At 48.0% G+C, this 19675-nt stretch overlaps 1 protein-coding gene across 1 annotated transcript in view; it reads right to left on the bottom strand.

The window, feature by feature from the left end:
* The window catches only part of LOC119446877 (cytoskeleton-associated protein 5-like), a 117458-nt gene that overhangs the window by 12754 nt on the left and 85029 nt on the right, over positions 1-19675 (bottom strand). The window contains exons 10-13 of the mRNA XM_049663653.1: positions 16850-17029; positions 16226-16346; positions 7144-7320; positions 6286-6473 (exon numbers count right to left, since the gene is read on the bottom strand). Coding sequence (XP_049519610.1) covers positions 6286-6473; positions 7144-7320; positions 16226-16346; positions 16850-17029 — 666 coding nt within the window. The remainder of the gene's footprint in view (positions 1-6285; positions 6474-7143; positions 7321-16225; positions 16347-16849; positions 17030-19675) is intronic.

A 19675-nucleotide genomic window follows, 5' to 3' on the forward strand; every position in this document is an offset into this window, starting at 1 on the left:
AGACGCTGTTGCATAACGCCGCCGAAATGATCCAGGCGCTCTCTGGGGCAGTTAAAACGCTGTCTGCTGTTCCGAAATGCGCTCACCCCGCTGTACGGTTGGTAGTCCCGACCTACAGCGGATATGGTGACCTGCTTAGTGCCAGGGACTACTGTTACTCCCTCGCACGCTACCAGAGAGCTCTGGGTTTGAACGATCAGGATGTACACGGACGCGTCGTCCCTGTTGCACTCACTGACGCGGCGGCTAGGTGGTACAGGCTTTCCGGACACCGTGCAACAACCCTCGAGGAGTTCCGCGCGGCATTCCTGCGTGAATTCCTACCCGCTGACTACGAGAGTAGGATGCGGCGAGAGCTTGGGCTACGTACAAAAGCTCCTGATGAGTCGCTTCAGGAGTACGTACGGGCGATGGAAGACCATTTCTTAGTCGCCGAGCCCAACGCCTCGAATGAGGAACGCGTTGAACGGGTGATCAGGCAGGCACATCCGACCTTTTCGGTGTACCTGCGCGGCGTCCGCTTCCGAACTCTGGAGGAATTAGCTGCCGAGGCAAAGCGCATCCAAGGTGACATTATCGCCACGCGTGCCTATCGCCCACCGCCGCCCGCCAGCGAGGACCTTGAGCCGAGCTGCGCGTGGAGAGGGCCTGAGCCCTTTCCCCAACGGCAACAACCCGGCCAAGCTGCCTTTGCGGCTGCAAGCGGGTGTGTTTGGGAGCTGAGCGCGCGCGCTCTCTATCCCTACACGCACCGGAGACGGGCAGCCTGTGCTGCACCATGACCAAAACGCATGCGCAGGGACGCTTTTCGACCCAGCGCATCGCGGAGGGAAACGCTCGTTATCGGCCCATTGGCCAAGCGGCGAGCCGACTCCGGCAGGGAGCTGAGGCTGCTCCGCCTCGGGAAAGATACCGCGGCGGAGTACGCTGTTTTCACTGCCAACAACGAGGGCACATTGCAAGGGATTGCACCGCGCCCCGGTCTCCTGTGAGGCCGGGAAACGGGATAGCAGGTCGCTCGCGAAGGCACGGGTGACCGAACCTTTGCTTGTTCCCTCGGCGTACCGAGCAGGTTGTGTTGCTGGTGCGCACGCCCCGTTTATTCTGGTGACCATTGCCGGCTGCGAATTTTCGGCGCTGCTGGACACGGGCGCAAGCGCTTCGTTGTTCGGCGAACAGGTTTTGTCTCACTTGCAAAAGCACGCAGTGCGCTTGCGGGACTGCCGAACGACATTCAATCTTGCGAAAGGCGTGGCCCATTCGGCTGGCGCCGCAAGGCTGACTGTCAGGTGGGGAGAGCGAATGAGACGCACGCGTTTCATTCATCTCCCAGGGCTCAGTGTTCCTGTGATTCTCGGCCGGGACTTTCTCTTTAAAACTGGGATCGTTGTGGACATTGCGAATGGCGGCTATCGCGACGGTCAGTTCACGTTGCTAAAGCCGTTCTTCAGCCCGCCGGCGTCCGATCTTGCCTGTGCAGATGGGGCGTTGGAATCGTGTCGCGCGCCGAGTTGGGGGGCAAGCCCCCGAGCTTCGCGCTCGCCCGCTCATGGTCCCCTTTGGGATCGAGAGGCACAGCACGAACCGTGTCGCGCGCAGAATTCGGGGGCAAGTCCCTGCGCTATGCGCTTGTCGACTCACAATCCCCAGTGGGATAGAGCGACACGGCACGAAGAGGCACTACATCTAAGTGCCAACGTGATAGCTGACGCGCTATCTCGTGCCCCATTGTCCACCCAGAGCTTTTCTCAAGGTGCAACAGCCGCTGCCGGTGCCTTAGCGCCAGCTAGCGTCGGGGGCGAAACGAGCGGAGAGACAGGTGAGTCCGCAAGCGGGCAAACCTGTTTCTTCGCGCTCCAGGCAAGCAGCGCGCCGGAAAGCGTGCGTGCGGGGGAGCTTCTTGAAAGCGAACCCATGACGCCGATGGCTGCCGTCCTGAGTGGGGACGAGACCAACCTCCCCTTTGGGAGAATTGGAATCGCTGTCAGCAGGCAAGAGGTACTAAGGCCCAGCAAATTGATCCGTTTTGCCGCAGAGTGAGTGACGGTCTCAGCGAGACGGAGCGCCGAAGACGCCGCTGGTAGTGCGGCGGGCGCAGGGGTGCCGGAAACAGCGCGTGTCGCTGAGTCCCCCGCGGATATATATTGGTTGGATCATGATGGGCTCCTGCTGAAATACATAGCCACCGATGATGACGCTGTGGACCCGTTTAAGGTGGTTATCCCCAAAAGTCTGAGAAGCGCACTGTTGTGATGTTCTCATGACGAACCCTTGGCTAGTCATTTGAGTGGCTCTAAAGTTTTTGCGAAACTAAGCCAAACTGTGACCTGGCCTGGCATAAAGCGTGACATTTTTCGCTATTGCTGTTCGTGCCATGTCTGTCAAATGGTGAAATCAAGGGGTGGCAAGCCGCCCGGGCTGATGAAACCAATCGACAGTGAGCGTCCGTGGCAAGTGGCCACCTGCGATCTTATGGGACCTTTCCCCAGGAGTAAGCAGGGGTTCACACACCTGATGGTAGTCTATCATTTTTCTAAATGGGTGGAACTATTTCCGCTTCGTAAAGTGACAGCCGAGCGGTGCTGGAAAGGCTACAGGAAGTGTTTTGTCGGTTCGGCTTTCCGAAAAGACTGATTACGGACAATGCGTCCTATTTCACCGCTCGGGTGTTTGGTGCTACATGCCGTTCCCTGGGAATTAATCACTGCACCACTTCGCCCTACCATCCCAAGTCCAATTTGACGGAGAGACTCAATAGAACTCTCAAACCGATGTTAGCGGCCTTTGCCGAACGTCAAAAGGATTGGGCAGACCACTTGAGTGAGCTCGCGTTCGCAGTCCGAACCTCTGAGAATCGCTCAACTGGTTTCTCTCCCGCCCTTTCTCAATTTTGGAAGGGAGTTGGCTAATCCGGTGACCAGTGTCATGCAATGCCAGCTCGGGGACGAGGAGGCGCCGGCAGACTGTTCTGCTTACGCTTCAGCACTTCGGGACAGGCTTTGTCGGGCTCTCTGTAGAGCAAGGCAGAGTTTGGCGTCGGCCAGGGCCCAGTAGAAGGCTCAATACGACCGGAAGCATCGCCATCTTTCATTTAAGGTAGGTGATCTCGTCCTGAAGCGCAACCACGCTCTTAGCGATGCGACCAAGGGGTTCTCAGCCTCGCTCGCTCCTAAGTGGCTTGGTCCGTACCGAGTAGAGAAAGTTTGGTCTCCACTCGCGTACTTGCTGAAGGATCCCCCTTCGGGAAAACTCAGCCGTGCCCATATCGCCGACCTGAAGGCCTTTGTGTCACGGTCCAACGAGCTCGCGCCAGTGCCCAGTGGCATTGCGCGCAAGCAACGGGGCACACCCGGGGCAACGGACCGCATTCGGACCACGCACCGGTACAATCTGAGGAAGCGGTCACCTGTGTGATTTCGCGCCGGACGACGGACTTTTCCGCAACCGAAGGCCCTCAGTAAAATGCGTAGCCTCAGTGGGCTAGCTTCTTTACGGCCATTGCACGAAAAGAAGCTGGCCCCAGCCCAGCGTATTGCAAGTATTGTTTATGTATTATTTTAACAGTGTGCATTTTTTTTTTCTTTTTTTTAAGTACGCATGCTGAGTGTATTTGTTTTTTTTATTTGAAAGTGTGTTTAATTTTCGCGTGTGCAGCCTTAGTTTTAATTTATTAAGTGTTTTTTTCTTGTACGTAGACGTAGATTTTTTTTGTTTTTCTTCTTTTCTTTCTCCTTTTTTTTTCTTTGCCGAGAAGGGGGTTGTTGATTTGCGCGGTCGTCAGGCGCGGGGGGGAGGGGGGGGACAATGGTCCCATTGACTCGTCGGTGTGAGGGGGACGAAGGACGCTTGGCGCGTTGTGGCGAAGAGCATTGCGGTGTTTGGGAGTGTTGCGCAGCTTGGAGAAAACCGCAAGGAGTTTGTGTGCGTGTGTGTGCGCGCGCGTGCGTGCGTGGTGCCTGTTCCTCTTCGAAGCAACCAGAAATCGCACCAACTGCTGCATCGGATCATCGTGGACACTGAAGGTGGACGGGGTCACTGACCCTCTGACGTCAGACCGAGAGCCCAGCTCTCTGCAGTCGTCGCCACCGTATCAACGCCTTGCAGCCACGGTTGCGGCTGCCCCTTTCATCTTGGCTCCGGCGGCGTGGCCAGCTGACCCGGCAGTGTCCTGCCCCATCCGGCTGGAGTTCGGGACCGCCACCACCACGAAAGCAACAACTCCGATCTACCAACGGTGAGCCCGTTCCTGCTATCAAGACTGCCCTCGAGACTCCTACGTCTTCGGCCACCGCCCCTAGCCACAGAACTTTACGCGCTGTTTCCCCTTCGCACCTTGGACACTGTCCCGCGCTAGCGGCCGACTATTTTTAATATTTCTTCTCCCTCTCGCGGCATTTTTTTATTATAGAGCGTAGCAGTTTCTTTTTCCACGATCCCTGTATATATATATTTTTTTTATTATAGTGCATGAAAGTGTTTTATATGTCGGAACGCGGTGTTTTAAGAGTACTTGCTGGGCTGAGGTTAGCATTTAGCTTGTGCATGAAAGACTCAATTGTCTTTGGTGCATAAGCCCCTACTAGCTCTTTCGCCAGGCTGGTAGGGGGGCATTTAAGGAGAGGAGGATGTGGGGATTGAGGGTTGCGCCGGCGTCATTGCGCGGGCTAAAACACCTGTTCTGCCGTCCCCCGGTTTTCTCTGTCCCCCGGTTTTCCCCGTCCTCCGCTAACCGGTTCCCGCGGTGGCGCTGCGCACGCGGCGGTTGCGCTGAGGGCGGGGCGCTGACGTCACGAGGCGGCCGGTTTTCGGCTGCTAGCGGAGGAGCGTGCCTCGGGACTTCTCTCCGGGACCAGCGCACGGTACGTTCATGCTTTCCTCTCGTCCGCCGACACCTTTGTGACTAGGACTGGAGCTCGCGCACGGTGCCTTTGCCCGTGCGGGGAGCGCGTACTTTGTGCTGATCCTTTCCCGAAGCTAAGCCGACGAGTGGTGCCATTGGTGCTCGCGCGAGGTCGTACCTCGCCGAGTTGCACTTGCCGAAAGCCTAAGCCGAAGGATATTGCCCGTGCTCTCGCGAGTTGACCCATTGGTTATCGCCAGAGCAAGTAGCATAGCCGCCGGGACTTTTCCTAGCGGCGTGTCCCAGCATGAGCCTGTGCTATCGCCGCGACGTGCTATAGGCGCCTGTTATTGTATTTTCGCCCTGGTGCGGGACCCCTTTGGCTCCCCTCCGTGCGGGCGTTTGTGCAGTGCTGGTGCCGACGGTTTCAGTAAACGCTTTCCGTCAACTCAGGGCTTTACTGTGTTTTTGCGTGCGTCGCTCGGTAGCCCCTTGCGGCTTCTGAGCTCGCGCGCGAGCGGTTCTGGAGGCGACGGCTGACGCGGCCCTGTGGCTCGCTAAGCTCGAACCCGCGGTGGTTGGTCTCCTGTGAGACACCAAGAACCCACATCGTGCACAACGCATATGCACTGCAGTTGCATGTAGCTGCAATCTGCTACGTAGCATAGATACCGCGGCCGCCGCAGAGTCTTCTGGGTAGCGTCACATCGCGGCAACTCACTGAACTAAGGTGGCCCAACGGCTCTCATTGCGGTGCGGGCGATTGCACTGGCATTGAAAAAAAAATAGATGAGGCGCTGGCTGAGCGCACTGTGGCTCACTGAGCAAAAATGCGTTCGGCGCATTGTAGGCACCAAAAATTGTAAATAGTGGCGTCTACGTGAACATCCAAAATCAAATTTGAACTGCATGCCACGGTACTGTCAGTAGGCGGGGTGTTGTGGCCACGCCCCGCTCAACCGTAGCCTTCGCAGTGCAAGTCACTGAAGAAGGAACGGAAGCACTGCTAACTCGATATTTGATTGCCAATACCTCAGCTTCTGCTCAATGCATTGAAGTTCTTTTTGTGGCAAAGTGTTTCTGAAATAGTTAGATTAAACTTCAAATGCACTTCTCGACTTGGATAAAAAGTAGTTTAGGGCCCCTTTAAAGCATCAGGTTGCCGAGGTGCGGGACTGAGGTACAATCCCACCATCAAACACGAGCTATTCGGCAAAGCAGCAGCACTCAGTAGCCACGGTCAGGAAAGTTCGGGAGGATTTGCAAAGAAAGCTTTGCTTTTAAAATGCAGAAAAGTCTGCAAGAGAATGATCTATCAATATAGATTGATGTAGTGTTTCTATAATGCTCCTTGTAAACATAAATGTGTCATCCCTTAAAAGAATACGAAAAAGAAGACACAAATAAGGAGAGAAGATCAAGGGGCCTGCAGCAAAGATGCCCACCTAAGAACACAATTTGGGTTCCCATTGCGGATGATGTTGAGAGCAAGGACATTGACTGTCCGCTGCAAATGAGGCCAATGACGGAGCTCGTTGAAGCGCTTGTCCAGCAGAAGCATCAGCAGCTGAGGCAGCAGTTCCTTGAGAACACCAGTGCTCACACGTTGCCCCAACGTGCGGCCATCAAACACCTGTGGAGGGGGGGACCAAGCACATGCATTCTTCCATCTAGGCAATGGCTGCTTAGAGCATACACTATAGTCCACTTTTGAAGCGAATGCCAAATTTGCAATAACTTGGATATCACTGCAAGAGTTCAACTTTGCTGAGGAAGTGAGATATAGAGTGCCCAATAGGTACCTATATGTACAAATATAGGTAAAGGAGTCAAGGACTAAAAGGTGTCATAGTTTGAGTGAAAAGTTCACAAAGGGAAGTTCGAGTTTTGTTTTCCACAGTAAAATTTTAAGAAAAAAAAATTACATAAGTCCATTTGTAGCAAGCCGTCTTACACTTCTGCAGATTTACTTTACACTGGTCAATAGAGAAAGGTTTTGCATGCTCCACTTGTTCTGAATCAATTCACTCCGAGGCAAACCAATCTCTCTCTTGAACTACCATTGAGGCACAAACATTGAGGTGTTAAAGAGAAATATTAGGTAAAGTTAGATTAGAAGGCTTTTGAGAGTTTGAAAGAGTTGCGCAAACCCTGTCGCCTTTCACGGAGTACTGATTTAACAGTCTTTGAAATGCTCAATGTAGCGACACCTACTTTGCTGTTGTTACTTTGCTACTGAGTTGTTGAACTAGATTTTCGAAATGCCTATGCGACACCTGCATAAGTAGGCCAATGCAAACAACCTTGAGGAGCACAGCTGCCATCTGGCTGTACAGCTCCACCATGTCTGCCTGGGCAATGCCGTCATCAGTTATGTGCTTGGTGTGCAGCAGCCGGTACTGCACGGACAACATGATCACCAGTTGGTCGGGACTGCCGAGCAGTGCAGAACCGCCATCGGTGCCAAGTGCCGTGTCCAGCTGGAAACAGAGAAGGTTGGCATGAGGTTCAGTGTAGTGCCTAAAACAATCAATACCTCGGATCCGTGTCACCAAGGCAAGGATTATAGCATTAAAGGCCAACTGCATCGAAATTTCCACAGTGCATGTGCCGCCTCTCTGCAGAACCAAGATAACAAGTCACGTAATCAAAGTTTTAGCATACTGTCATTGCTTATCGCGATTTAGCGGATAAGCAAGTTACACAATAATGAGTGGCTACTGAGGGTAGTTTCTGCTACCGCCAGCATCACTAAATGTAGTCTACAAATAGACGCGCGCTTCTTCTCTTTGTTTGCAGTGAGGATTCACCACACTCAATCAGCGATCCGTAACTTTCAAGACAGTGCTTCCAAAAATGCATGGCAAGACCTACACTAGCGGTCAGTATTGCGAGCTGTATTGAGCACATAACAGTTAAATCTTATTACACACACCACAGAGATTAACGAAAATCTGAAAAATCGCCAGTCAGAAGCCCATTGTTTTAATGTAAAAAGATTTCAGTACAACAAATTTCAAAACCCCCGAATATCTCAAAGTAAAAAAAAACGTTATGCTTACTCTGTACATCACAAAGTAATTTGTAACCCAAAATATCGCGCACATTTCAGACTTGCGAAACTGAAAAATTCGGCGCGGCATCATCATCAGCAGATATTTCTGGACAGTTGCGATTACTAATCTGTGCCAGCCCTATTGCCATTGGGCACAGTAATGACGGCCTTCAGAAGTAGAAACTACACAAACCCGTTCCGCCGTGCTTTTGCATGCCGGCATTAGGAACTGCGGTGTTCTCAATAAGCATGAAATCGCGAGTGTAGTCATTGTATCATTCACAATCGCAACAGTTTTGAAGGGTTGAGGAGAAAAATTGCCAGCTTAAAGGTTTGCTTAAATGCCATTTGACCACAAGATGTATCGGCAAATAACACAAGAAAAGTTATTACTTCATGGTTTTGTTAACGTTTGATAACGATGCGCTGCACATCAGGTGCAGATCTCAAATATGTGAATGCTGTAATTGCTTGCTGCCCACTTTACTGATAGCCACCAACATTATCAGATTGATTAGGCTTGAGAGTTATCTACGCTCTAGAGAAATGAATGCTGTGGGGTCTCACACGTGCTCTTGGGACAAAGGAACAACAACACAGTAGTGTAAGCAATCAAAAGGGCATTTATTGCACCTTTCATACACCATTTGCCGCTAGCAGAATTACTATGCTGATGGGCGCGCGACAAATCAAGGAAGTTCGACTCACCGCGACCGGATTGCGAGCGTATATGTTCGCCCGCATGCTAGACACCAACGCCTAATTGTTCACATGTACGGTCATGCGAACGGTGGCGCATTCCAACGATCTGTGTTTGTCCATATCAATGCCCTGCTCCTAGCCTCGCGAGACGGTCTCGCAAAGCGTGGATCGGCACACGCGCGGAACGTCTGCATCGCTCACCGATACTACGTCCAAGAGGAAGCACCTTCTTCCTTTTGTGCCCAAGTAAACCCGCCGCTAGGTGGCGTTAGGAGCGCAACACTAGCGCCATCTTTCGTAATATGCTGCAGCCGTAACACCACGCGGCGAAGCCGGATTACAGGAGATGGGAGCCATGCGGGGAAAACAACATCAGGGGACGCGTGAAAGTCTCACATCCCCACAATGCCTGCTTGCATTTAATGAGACAGTCGGCGCATACTCAAGAAGAATCGCCACGCCAGCCACGCCATAATCGCTGTGGCCCCGCAGCATTGCGTCTTGTCCTACTGCAGATGGAAGATGCACGCGTTTGTGGCGCATAATCTCACTATCATGTTCACATGTACTATGTACATGCAGTACTGGTGGCAAGGTGCACGGACGTACAACAGTGCATGCACCAAGCAAAAATTTCTGGAAACGGGCATTTTCACTCCTATTCTGCAGAGTTTTTGGCACCGGCATAAACACATTTGTGGAAGGCCTGCATTCTATTATATCTTAATAGTTCATAATGCCAATTTGCGAGTTTTCAATACAATACTTAACATAAATGTTTATTTGGCAGCCCCACGAGATTCGTTATATAGACATTTAACTATATCGACGGCTATATCGAATGGAACTAGCTCTCTTAAGTTCGAGTTCTGTTACATTTGAATAATTTTCTGGTTCCATAGAGTTTAATAAATTACAGTACAACCACACTAATTCATAGTTAAATGTTAATATAACGAAGGTGTTAAACCCCCCCCCCCCCTTACTCTACTTCGCTATTGAAATTCAACCTTGGATGCAATAAGCATAGTCATCTTAACAGGTCTCGGAAACTCACGAGGTTATGCGACCTCCTGCGCTTAACAAGCGGGAACAGTACAATAATAATAGGTAATAGTATTGTCGAGGTTCTACGCAACGAGGTACAATCAACATAAATTACTTCCAATATTGACTAGAAAAAATGACAGCAGATGTGTGCAACCTTGTAGAATTACAACTGATTTCCAGCAAAGCTGTTTCTTTTGAACAGTTGCAGAAAAACTTTCAGTTGCTTGTACTTATATCGTATACATTAAAAAGTTACCAGTATATGACTGTTTCATTTGAAACCTTGCCCGCATATAATGGTTTGGAGAACTCGTAGTTGGGAATTTCTTAAAAAAGCCAGTAATTCATCAACACACATATTACTTCGCCCTAACCATGGTGTCCTGCCCTCCCATCCCAGCCATTCTTACTCAATTTCTGCTAGATTTGATATCGATTAAGTTCACAGTTCTCCCAGAGCAATGGGATAAATTCTCTGCTTGCAAAACCCATTCATGAAGCTCCGGATTGCTTGCATGCGTAATTTACTGCAAATGTCATAATAAGCACCCTGACTTTAAAGTTTACCTGCATAATCTCCATAATGCGCCCTTTATTTTTGCTAAATATAAACAACATGTCCTGTTTAGTTCACCGAGGACATCGCTGAAACCAAACATGAACGACATGAAAAACGACGGCTCAATAATAATTTGCAACGCTTCCAACTGGATCAGGAACGTAAAAAGTTTATCGCACATTGCAGTTACACATTGCCCTTTCCACAAAATATAAACCTGCTGTAACCTACAGCTATGTCGGGACACTAAGAAGCATAGCTGACAGCTGTCATATCATATGCTCTAACACTCGAATAAATTATTTTTTACAAAGGCTGTGTTTGATCCAACCGCATTTAACTTTGCACAGAGAGTTTTCATAACATACAACCAATTTTCGCAAAATTTGGTCTTGGTAGCTATTACAGTTCTGCCAGTGAGGGCAGCGGGCTCAACTGTTCCCTGCTCGTAAGACACGCTCATAACACTCTAGAGTGCTTACATATGTAATTTATTGCGAAAGCCCCAATTACCTATCTGCTCTGAACTTCACCTACACAACACCTATTAACTTTTCCTCACAGTCACCAAACATAACGAAGCTGCATCCTTTAGTTCAGTGAGGGTACCTGGCAAACCTAGTATATCACGCATGAGAAAGTAAAAAGAAATAAAACATGAGGGTTCAATAATTATTGGTCACGCTTATAAATAAGCCAGAAACGTTAAAACTATGTGACACATTGGACTTAAAATCTCCCTATTCCTTCAAAGTACAGAATATCTGAAATACAGCGTTCTCTTGGGACCTTAGGAAACCTAGCAGCAGCGCAACACTTTCGAACAATTAATTTTTTATAAAACCAGTATTTGATCAACACACATCTACCATCGCAAATCAACTTGGGGTATTGTTCCCCTTATATTCGCAAAATTTGACCTCAGTTGTAGCTGCAATTATGCCAGCGTAGCCGTCTAAGTTTTACACCGCTCGTAAAACAGACTAATAATGCAATGGACCAATTGCATACGTATTCTACTGAAAAATTCACATTTATTTGTAACCCTGCCTACACATTACCCATACCATGCCCCTAAATTATATCCGTAGATATAAACAAGGTGCCTTGTTTAGCTTACAAAGGACACCGGAGAAACAAACTACGAATCTCGTATGATGCACGAAAACACGTGGAAAAATGAGGGTTTAGGAATTATCTGCAACACTTGCATTATAAAGGCAGGAAAGTGAATGTTTTGCAACGCATTGTGCTTAAAGTTATCTCTATCTTCATGGAATTTAAACCGTCCCATGCTGTTGTTTTAGGAGTCTGGGAGACATTTTGATTAGTGGTTGTATGACTCCCTGGAATGCTTCAATGATAACTTTCTACAAAGACTGCAATAAACCTACACAGAATAAACACAGTGGTGCCACTGACGAACTGAGATTTGGAGCAATTTTTGGAGCAGCAAAATCTTAATTTTGGAGCAGTTTGGAGCATCCAGATACAGATTTCGTAGCACATTGGTGCTAATAAATTCCAGCTGCTGGACACCATCCCAAGCTATTCCAAACACTTGAAATTGACAAACGTTATTCCAGAAAGTATTTGCTTGCTGTAAAACAACCTTGCTCTGCCTCTAAATACATGAGTTTCCCTTTAATTTAAATGAATACATCAAACCTGTTCACACAGTGTGCTGTAATTAGTTTATTTCAAGTTGAGTGAAGCTGCTCAGATGTTGCCTTTTACATCGTATGATTTTTCCACTGACAGCTGACACTTTGTGATGCTTTCAGCAAGGCTCTAGCATCAGTCAGAAACACCTGGCCAGACTCAATGTCATTAATTCTTTTCTGAGCCAGGCCAGCTTTGATAAGCCCCTCGTAACGCTCAGCCATTGCTTCAAACGACACCAGGTACTTTTCAATGGTCTGTTTTTCCTCGTAAAGCTGAAGCCTCTGTTCAGCAACTGGCCGATTCACAACTGGCGTCGTCCGATTATTTCGACACCAGTAATTCAAACAAGCTCGATTATTCGGACTACTTTGAGACACCATCACTGGCCCATAAATTTAAAGTATAAGTACGACCAAAATTTCGGACACCTTAAGGTACACCATTTTATATAATTCGGACTTCGCCTGCACGACTACGTGCTAATTTCACCGCCGAGTTGAGCGGAAACAGCTATATTTTGGGACTGATACGTCACTGGCATCGCCGCAGCATTGTGGTCAGCCATGTCAATACCTCCTGGAAACCAAAACTAGCGAAGACTAGTTAATCCAGCATCGAACGTGCCCAAACCGTCGGGCAAGTGAACTCCGGCAAGCCATTCGGGAGTGCATTCGGGTTGGCTCCGCGCATCCAGCGTTTATTCATTGACGCATTAACTAGCGACACGGTCGCGGTGACTTAAGCTGTTTGAGCGGCGCCGACTACACCCTCGATGTCTCTGCCGACGAAGACAGCGACTGTTTCAAAAGAAAAAAATGGCATCATGCGGCTATGATAGCGCGGTCGACTCCTGCGCGGCGATTTTGTAGCGATGCATTCAGCTCGATTCTATATGCCCCCGTTATCATCCACCGTTCTGTGCCGGCTGATACCATATAACGCAGGCGGAGCGCCGCTTATACCATTGACGAAGCCCAAGGAGTGGCAGCAGAAAAAGCATTGCTGCAAAATCGCGGTCCTAGCTGTTGCCAAAGGTTCAAGATTCGGTGCATGCATCAATTGTACTTTCATCTATTTGTGGCGACAGCATAACAATGGTAGAGATACGGACTGACCAGATCGTAGGCAACTGTGCGTGCGCGCAGGACCGCGCTGACAAACTTCGGCTGTACTTTTGGACGATCCCTTTCCGGGACATTTTCACTTTCACGACATTTCGTGCGACTAGAACTGGACAAGTCGACGGATGATAGCGTTCCTGGCACACTACCAAGTATGTCGACGCTGACGCTAGTGACGCAAAATCCCTCGAAAGTGAACGGATCCCCAAAAGTGGTCAAACGAGGATAAGGTACTTTTTTTAGCCACTAGCTGAATAAATCCAGTTCTTTTCTGGCGAATCTGGATATTTACGACTCCCAATTATTTGGACTTTAAGGCGGTCCCCATCGAGCCCGAATTATCGGTCGCAGACGTATAGATAACTTGAAGTTCGATTGATGAAGCCACTTTAGTCATGCGCGCTATACATGTGTGCGGGATACTGCGGCCACACACGTAATGCGCAGTCGCTAATTTTGGCGCACTTCAGCGCAAAATCGTGTATTTTTATCAGGACGGCACAGGAAATCTCGTATGGCGCAATCTGGCGCAGGAGTGGGAGCACTGTGCCATTAGGCTACGCGAAGCAGGGCGTGTATAATGTAGACGAAACTGCGTTATTTTATCAGATGTTGCCGGACAGCAGGCCATAAAAGGCGACTCATGTGCTTGCGGCAAACACAGTAAAGTGCACATTATAACATTTCTGCGTACTAATATGAATAGCATCGACCGGCGCATGCCCTTTAATATTGTAATCAGAAAATCAATATGCTGCGTTGATTTCAGAACTATGTGCTCCTGCGCAACAGGCACAATGCGAAGGCATAGATGACGCCCGATTTATTCGCAGAGTGGCTGGGCGAGTTTACCGCGACATACAGAGGCAAGGCAGGCGCGTGCTGCTCGTGCTTCTCAGCGCACCACGTTCCAAGTTCTCTGATGGCAGTGACCCGACTTTTCCTGCCGCCCAATACGCCTTCGAAAGTGCAGCCGCTTGATTTAGGCATAATACATGCCTTTACGGCATCGTATAGGCGCCGCTTGTGGAGATATGCCTTCGAATGTGCAGCTGCTTGATTTAGGCATAATACATGCCTTTACGGCATCGTATAGGCGCCGCTTGTGGAGCACTTGCTCATCGCTGATGACTGTCCAGCCGCCAACTTCCCGCTTCGAGTTTCAGTGTATTCAGCCGTTCAGATAGTAAAGGTGGCTTGTGCGGAGGTGACGGCCGCGTGCATGCGTAACTGTTTCCGCAAGGACGGTCCCCATCGAGCCCGAATTATCAGTCGCCGATGTATAGATAACGTAAAGTTCGATTTATGAAGCCACTTTAGTCATGCGCGCTATGCATGTCTGCGGGCCATTGCGGCCACACACGTAATGTGCAGTCGCTAATCTTGGCGCACTTCGGCGCAAAATCATGTATTTTTATGAGGTTGGCGCAGGAAATCTCGTATGGCGCAATCTGGCGCAGAAGTGGGAGCACTGTAAACATTGATCGCTCGTCCCTCAGAACATTACTTCGTACTTTGCATAAATTAAAACACCATGCCCCGCATAGTTTACTGACGATGCCGAGGGAAAACAACCAAATGCCGTGTATAACGCATAAAAATTAGGAGAAAGACTATTTGGCAACTGTTTTCGGAGCACATAAGCAACCTACACACAGCATATTTTCGATACACGCCACCAAAAAGTAGCCCTCATTTTTTCAAAATATAAAACATCTGCTGTATTTGCTCCTGCGGGGATACAAGTAATAGTGTAGCTCTTATTTAGAAACAGCCTGATAATGATTCAACAAGGTCAGAAGTGACACGAGCCTTTAGAAAAAAATTCAAGTCAGTGTTCTATCGGTATTGAAATGGCTCTGTGCCTTCGACCAAGGTCATTTTCACGAACATATCTACGATAAGTCGTGATTACTGAGTGAAATTCGACAGTTATACCTGTAAGAGGTGTGATTAGATTTTACGATGGTGATAAGATACTGAAGACTGCAACGCCATGTAGTCCGTCTCTGGACACAGATTAAATAGTTCCAGCACTTGATAATCCAACAATTTCATGCCGTAAAGCACACCAGTCGTTGGGCGCGGCTGATTATAATGCTTTATCGTGACCTCCCCCTCGCCCGAAGGTTAAATATAGTAAGCTGATTGCATTTTCAAATACGGATATAGTGGTCCCAAAACACTGGGCATGATGGAAGTAGCACAAGCTGACATTTGTTACGGCGGGAACTACCAAGCGTCAGGCCTTCTCCACAACGCGAGCGTGTATGGCGAAATCCGTGCGTCGTCCACTACAGCGTGACCCAAGGAGGCACAAAAGACAATTCTCACTGCCCAAGCAGGGGATGCATAGTAAGGAAAAGCATTACTTATGTGGTCACTCTTTTAAGAACGAAAAATTTAGCTGCAGCTGTAGTTTTGTCGGACTTTCCAGCATGCAGCCAAAAGTGCCCCCTTGCCCCCCTCCCTCAGTAAATATGCCTATGCACTGCGCTCTTCGGAAAGTGTGAACTGTCACTGTACAAGCAGTAAAGTTAGTCTCCCTGAGCGACACAGCCTGCTCTAATATAAGTTCTCACTTTTTACGCCTATAGTATAGCCAAGGGGATGAAATTTATTGTACTTTTGCTCCAATTCAATTTTATGTTTGATTGCGCACAAGCCGCGTTTTCAATATTCAAAAACTACTTGCAAAATGTTCGCAATTACGAATAGTTACAATTTGGTTGAAAGACTGAATCGAACAGGAAACTGTGATTTGTTATTCCAAAGTTTCAAATTTCGCACACCCCTATACACAATCCGAAACTAGGCTTTTTACACAGTCCAAAATATAGTTCCAGTTGGCCTTTCTTAGTGCTATTATTTTCAAAGTTAGTGCCCATTTTCGTTGTGATATGTAATGCAATTGTACAACACATGCAATTGATGCAGCAAGTTAGTTTGGAATCGTTATGATTATTAAGAAATATTAATCAACAACAAGGGCAAGCAATGTCACAAAAAAGCATTAGCAGGCTTACTTAAAGCAAAGTATTTTCAAACGTTTTTGTCTATGCATCTATAAGCGTGCTTAGAAATGCCACATCGAAATCCAATTGGTTAACGCAAGATTGTTGAAGCAAATTCTTGGGTGTTTTTATATTTCTCACTTATAGGTTCTCTTCTGTTACGAGGTTGCAAAGCTGTAGCTATACTGGCAAAAGTGGGAGCAAAGCGCCAAGTGAAACTACAAGCTGTAGCTCGGCGAGGCTTTCAAGCACAACAGGAATTTCCTCTGACGTCAACCTCAACATGAGGGCGCTGAGGGAATCGGTGTCGAGGAGCAGCCTGTGAGCATGGCTTAGAGGGCTGGCACTTTTTTTAAGACATCTGCAGAGCAAAAAAGAATAACAGAATTGCAGGCACTTGCGAAGGAAAGCAATATCTATAAAGATGGACCACACTGTATTCTGAAGGAGCCAAAGACTGAACTTGGAGAGCTTTGGGAACATTTACTGCGCCACGAAGGCCCGAGCATGAGAAAATGCTTTTGAAAGTTCTCCGTAGCTCTCTGTTCTCCGTAGCTTGTATGGCATTCACTGATGCGTATTGTTTCGGGTGTCGTGTAGCATACACTGGAACGTTCGTAATTCTGCTGTAATGTTTGTTGTTCTATCATTTTTACTTATTCTAACCTTATATTGGTAGCAGAGTTTATAATAAAACATTGCTGCTGAACTTATCATCAAAAGGTGAAACTAAATGTTGATAGAAGACAAAAAAAGGAACACGCTATAGCAATACTAGTGCAGTGGAAAATGGAAAGGATCAGAAGTATATAAGCTGCAAGCGACTGTAGTAAATGGAATTGCCTCTGGGGAGGCAGCCGGATGGGTGGCTCAGCCAAGATGGCATCAGCATCCACCTCCTGAAGGGCCGCAACTTTGAGTGGTGCCAAGGCTGCTTGCTCCACCATGCGTTCCAAGTCTGAGCCGAGAGTTACACCAAGTGATCGCGGACGTGCCCCCGACGGGGTGCCACTCTTCGGACGCCTGCGGTGCAGTAACAAAAAGAAAAGCCACTCTTGGATACTGCAGTAGTTGGCAGCCACACAATGTACAGTATGTTCCACTGTTAAAGGCCAACTACAAGAAACCTTTACTGTGGCTAAACTGGTTATAAATAGGAATAGATTTTTTTAACGAGAAATGCCACAATCTACCTGCCGACTGAAATTTTAGGAATTCGGTTAAAACTGAAAAGTACAGACTATAAAAATTTGTTATGGCTTGTGACACTGGGTCTGCATTGACGTGACTGAACACTCACAAGTGGGTTCGGTGCTCGTGCTTAACCCTTTCAGACGCTGTGCACACAATTGTGTACAGCAAGATAGTGCAACAACAGCAAAAGCACCGATGAAAGTAATGATATTTAAAATGTGTCGCATACATCTTGAAACACTAATGATTGGAATGGTGCGGCAATTTCGAACAACCCGTGCAGAATGTTTTAGCAAGTGGGAATGTAGACGGTTGGGCGTTTTTACTCTGCGTCACTATGTTATATGTAGCGGTTTCACTCTTTTCATCCCTTTACCCAATATCATGCACCAGGCACAATTTTCAAGTGGCTGGATAAGTGCTCTTCCAGCTTTTCAAAACACAAAATAGTTTATGTTCTCATATTTGATGTTCCTGTAGTAGTAAGTTTTCGTATGTCGGGGGGGGGGAGGCGTTTCTGGCGGAGCAGGTTTCTTTTGCCGCATGGTCCGAACCACACCCTAATGTAAACCGCAAACAAGGGGACTAAATAAAGGAGCTTTGTGCACACACAAGCCCATTTCAAGCGTCACAAGATTGGATAGAGGATAGAGTAAGATTCCAGGAATTTGCAGGGGCCCCCACCCATCTTTCTTGTTGAGCCAGTGTTGAGGCGTTCTTGAAATAGACGTGCCATTTGCCCACCTCAAGTATGTACGGCAAGTATAAACCTATGTGCCCCTTCTATACCCTCGTGCTTCCTTGTAGTGCTACTGCAAGAGGTGCAGAACAACAGGATTCAAATAGCAGTTGCACGTAATTGGTGGCGCATGAGAAGGAGGCGCACGTGACGTCAGGAAGTATCCATAACTGCATGATCAGTCTGCAGATTGGAACCAGGCTGTGCAGCTGCACACATTTCATTCTCGTTTGACCCTGCTAATGATGTGCTGGGGAAGAAGTGAAAGTGTCCTTACGATTATGCGACTGATTACCCAACTATGAGGCCGAACTCTGCAACAGTGACCTTCGCATAATTTGCAAGTACTGATGGGCACTGATCTCAACATTAATTGGAAAGGTGTTATCGGCTGGCAGAACATGTCAACTCTAGTTGAAACCTGAACCTGAAGGCATTGAATAGTGGAACTTTTTTACCAGTCCTATGTCTCTATTTTTAATGCTTAACATTTTTTACATCATAACAGCAGTACTTAATTTGTGGAATGCTGAAACCAATGTCTGCATTGTCTTTTGTGCCTCTCTGCAGTTCAACCGAACCTGGTCAATGCGTTCACTTGTGCGCATGAGAAGTGACAAACAAGCGAGGACGTAGCGCAAGATTTTTGCTGAGCCCTTTGCCATGCCAGCATATGGCTAGTTCGAGCAGCTGGCATAATCCGTGACCTGTAGAGATGTGCAAATATTTGAAATTTCGAATACGAATCGAATTGTTCTCGATATCGCATTTGATTAGAGAGTTCACCATTCAAGTTGTACAATATTCATTTCGTTCAAGTATCGAGGGAAAGAAATTTTTTTTAAAATCTACAGGAGGAAAGACTGATGTAAGTGGAGTGTCTTCCGAACGATTCTGCTGCAGGAAAATTGTGGTTCTTGAGTGAATGCATGGACCATAAAATTATTGCACAGTAGTTTCCAGTTCTAAACACGCACATGTCGCCTTAGGCAGCCTGTGAATTCTCTCCAAATTTAGTTAAATATAATTAGTGTATTCAAATCTAGACCGATGGTTTTTTGCAAATAATCATACACGAAACTCTAGGGTCGGCTAAGATTTGAGGATTTTGAAAAACGCGACAGTCTTTAACTGAAACTGATAAATATGGTGCATAGTTAGCGCCATCAAGAACAGTCAGTATCGCAGCCTCTACTAGCCGCGCCAGTAGCCAAATGAAGTGCACAAGCGACGTCGCCATTTTGACCTGTCGTATTTGCAGTATCGGTATGGTGTAGCATCGGCGCGTGGCATGGCATTATCGTAATGGCACCAAACAGGCGATGCCACTATAGTGCCGCTTTCTAACGAACAGTTGTGCTAGCCGTAGAGGCATCGTAGAGGCAAGCCTGGTGGGACTACAGCATCGATGAGAAAAACGTCCGTCGTTGGAGGAGGCAATGGTGCAGTATCAGCGTACGGCGTGGCGTTATCGTAATGGCACCAAACAGGCGATGCCACTATAGTGCCGCTTTCTAACGAACAGTTGTGCTAGCTGTAGAGGCAAGCCAGGCGGGACTTCAGCATCGATGAGAAAAACGTCCGTCATTGGAGGAGGCAATGGTGCAGTATCAGCGTACGGCGTGGCGTTATCGTAAGGGCACCAAACAGGCGATGCCACTATAGTGCCGCTTTCTAACGAACAGTTGTGCTAGCTGTAGAGGCAAGCCAGGCGGGACTTCAGCATCGATGAGAAA

Source organism: Dermacentor silvarum, chromosome 1 (assembly GCF_013339745.2).
Source record: "Dermacentor silvarum isolate Dsil-2018 chromosome 1, BIME_Dsil_1.4, whole genome shotgun sequence".
NCBI lineage: Eukaryota > Metazoa > Arthropoda > Arachnida > Ixodida > Ixodidae > Dermacentor > Dermacentor silvarum.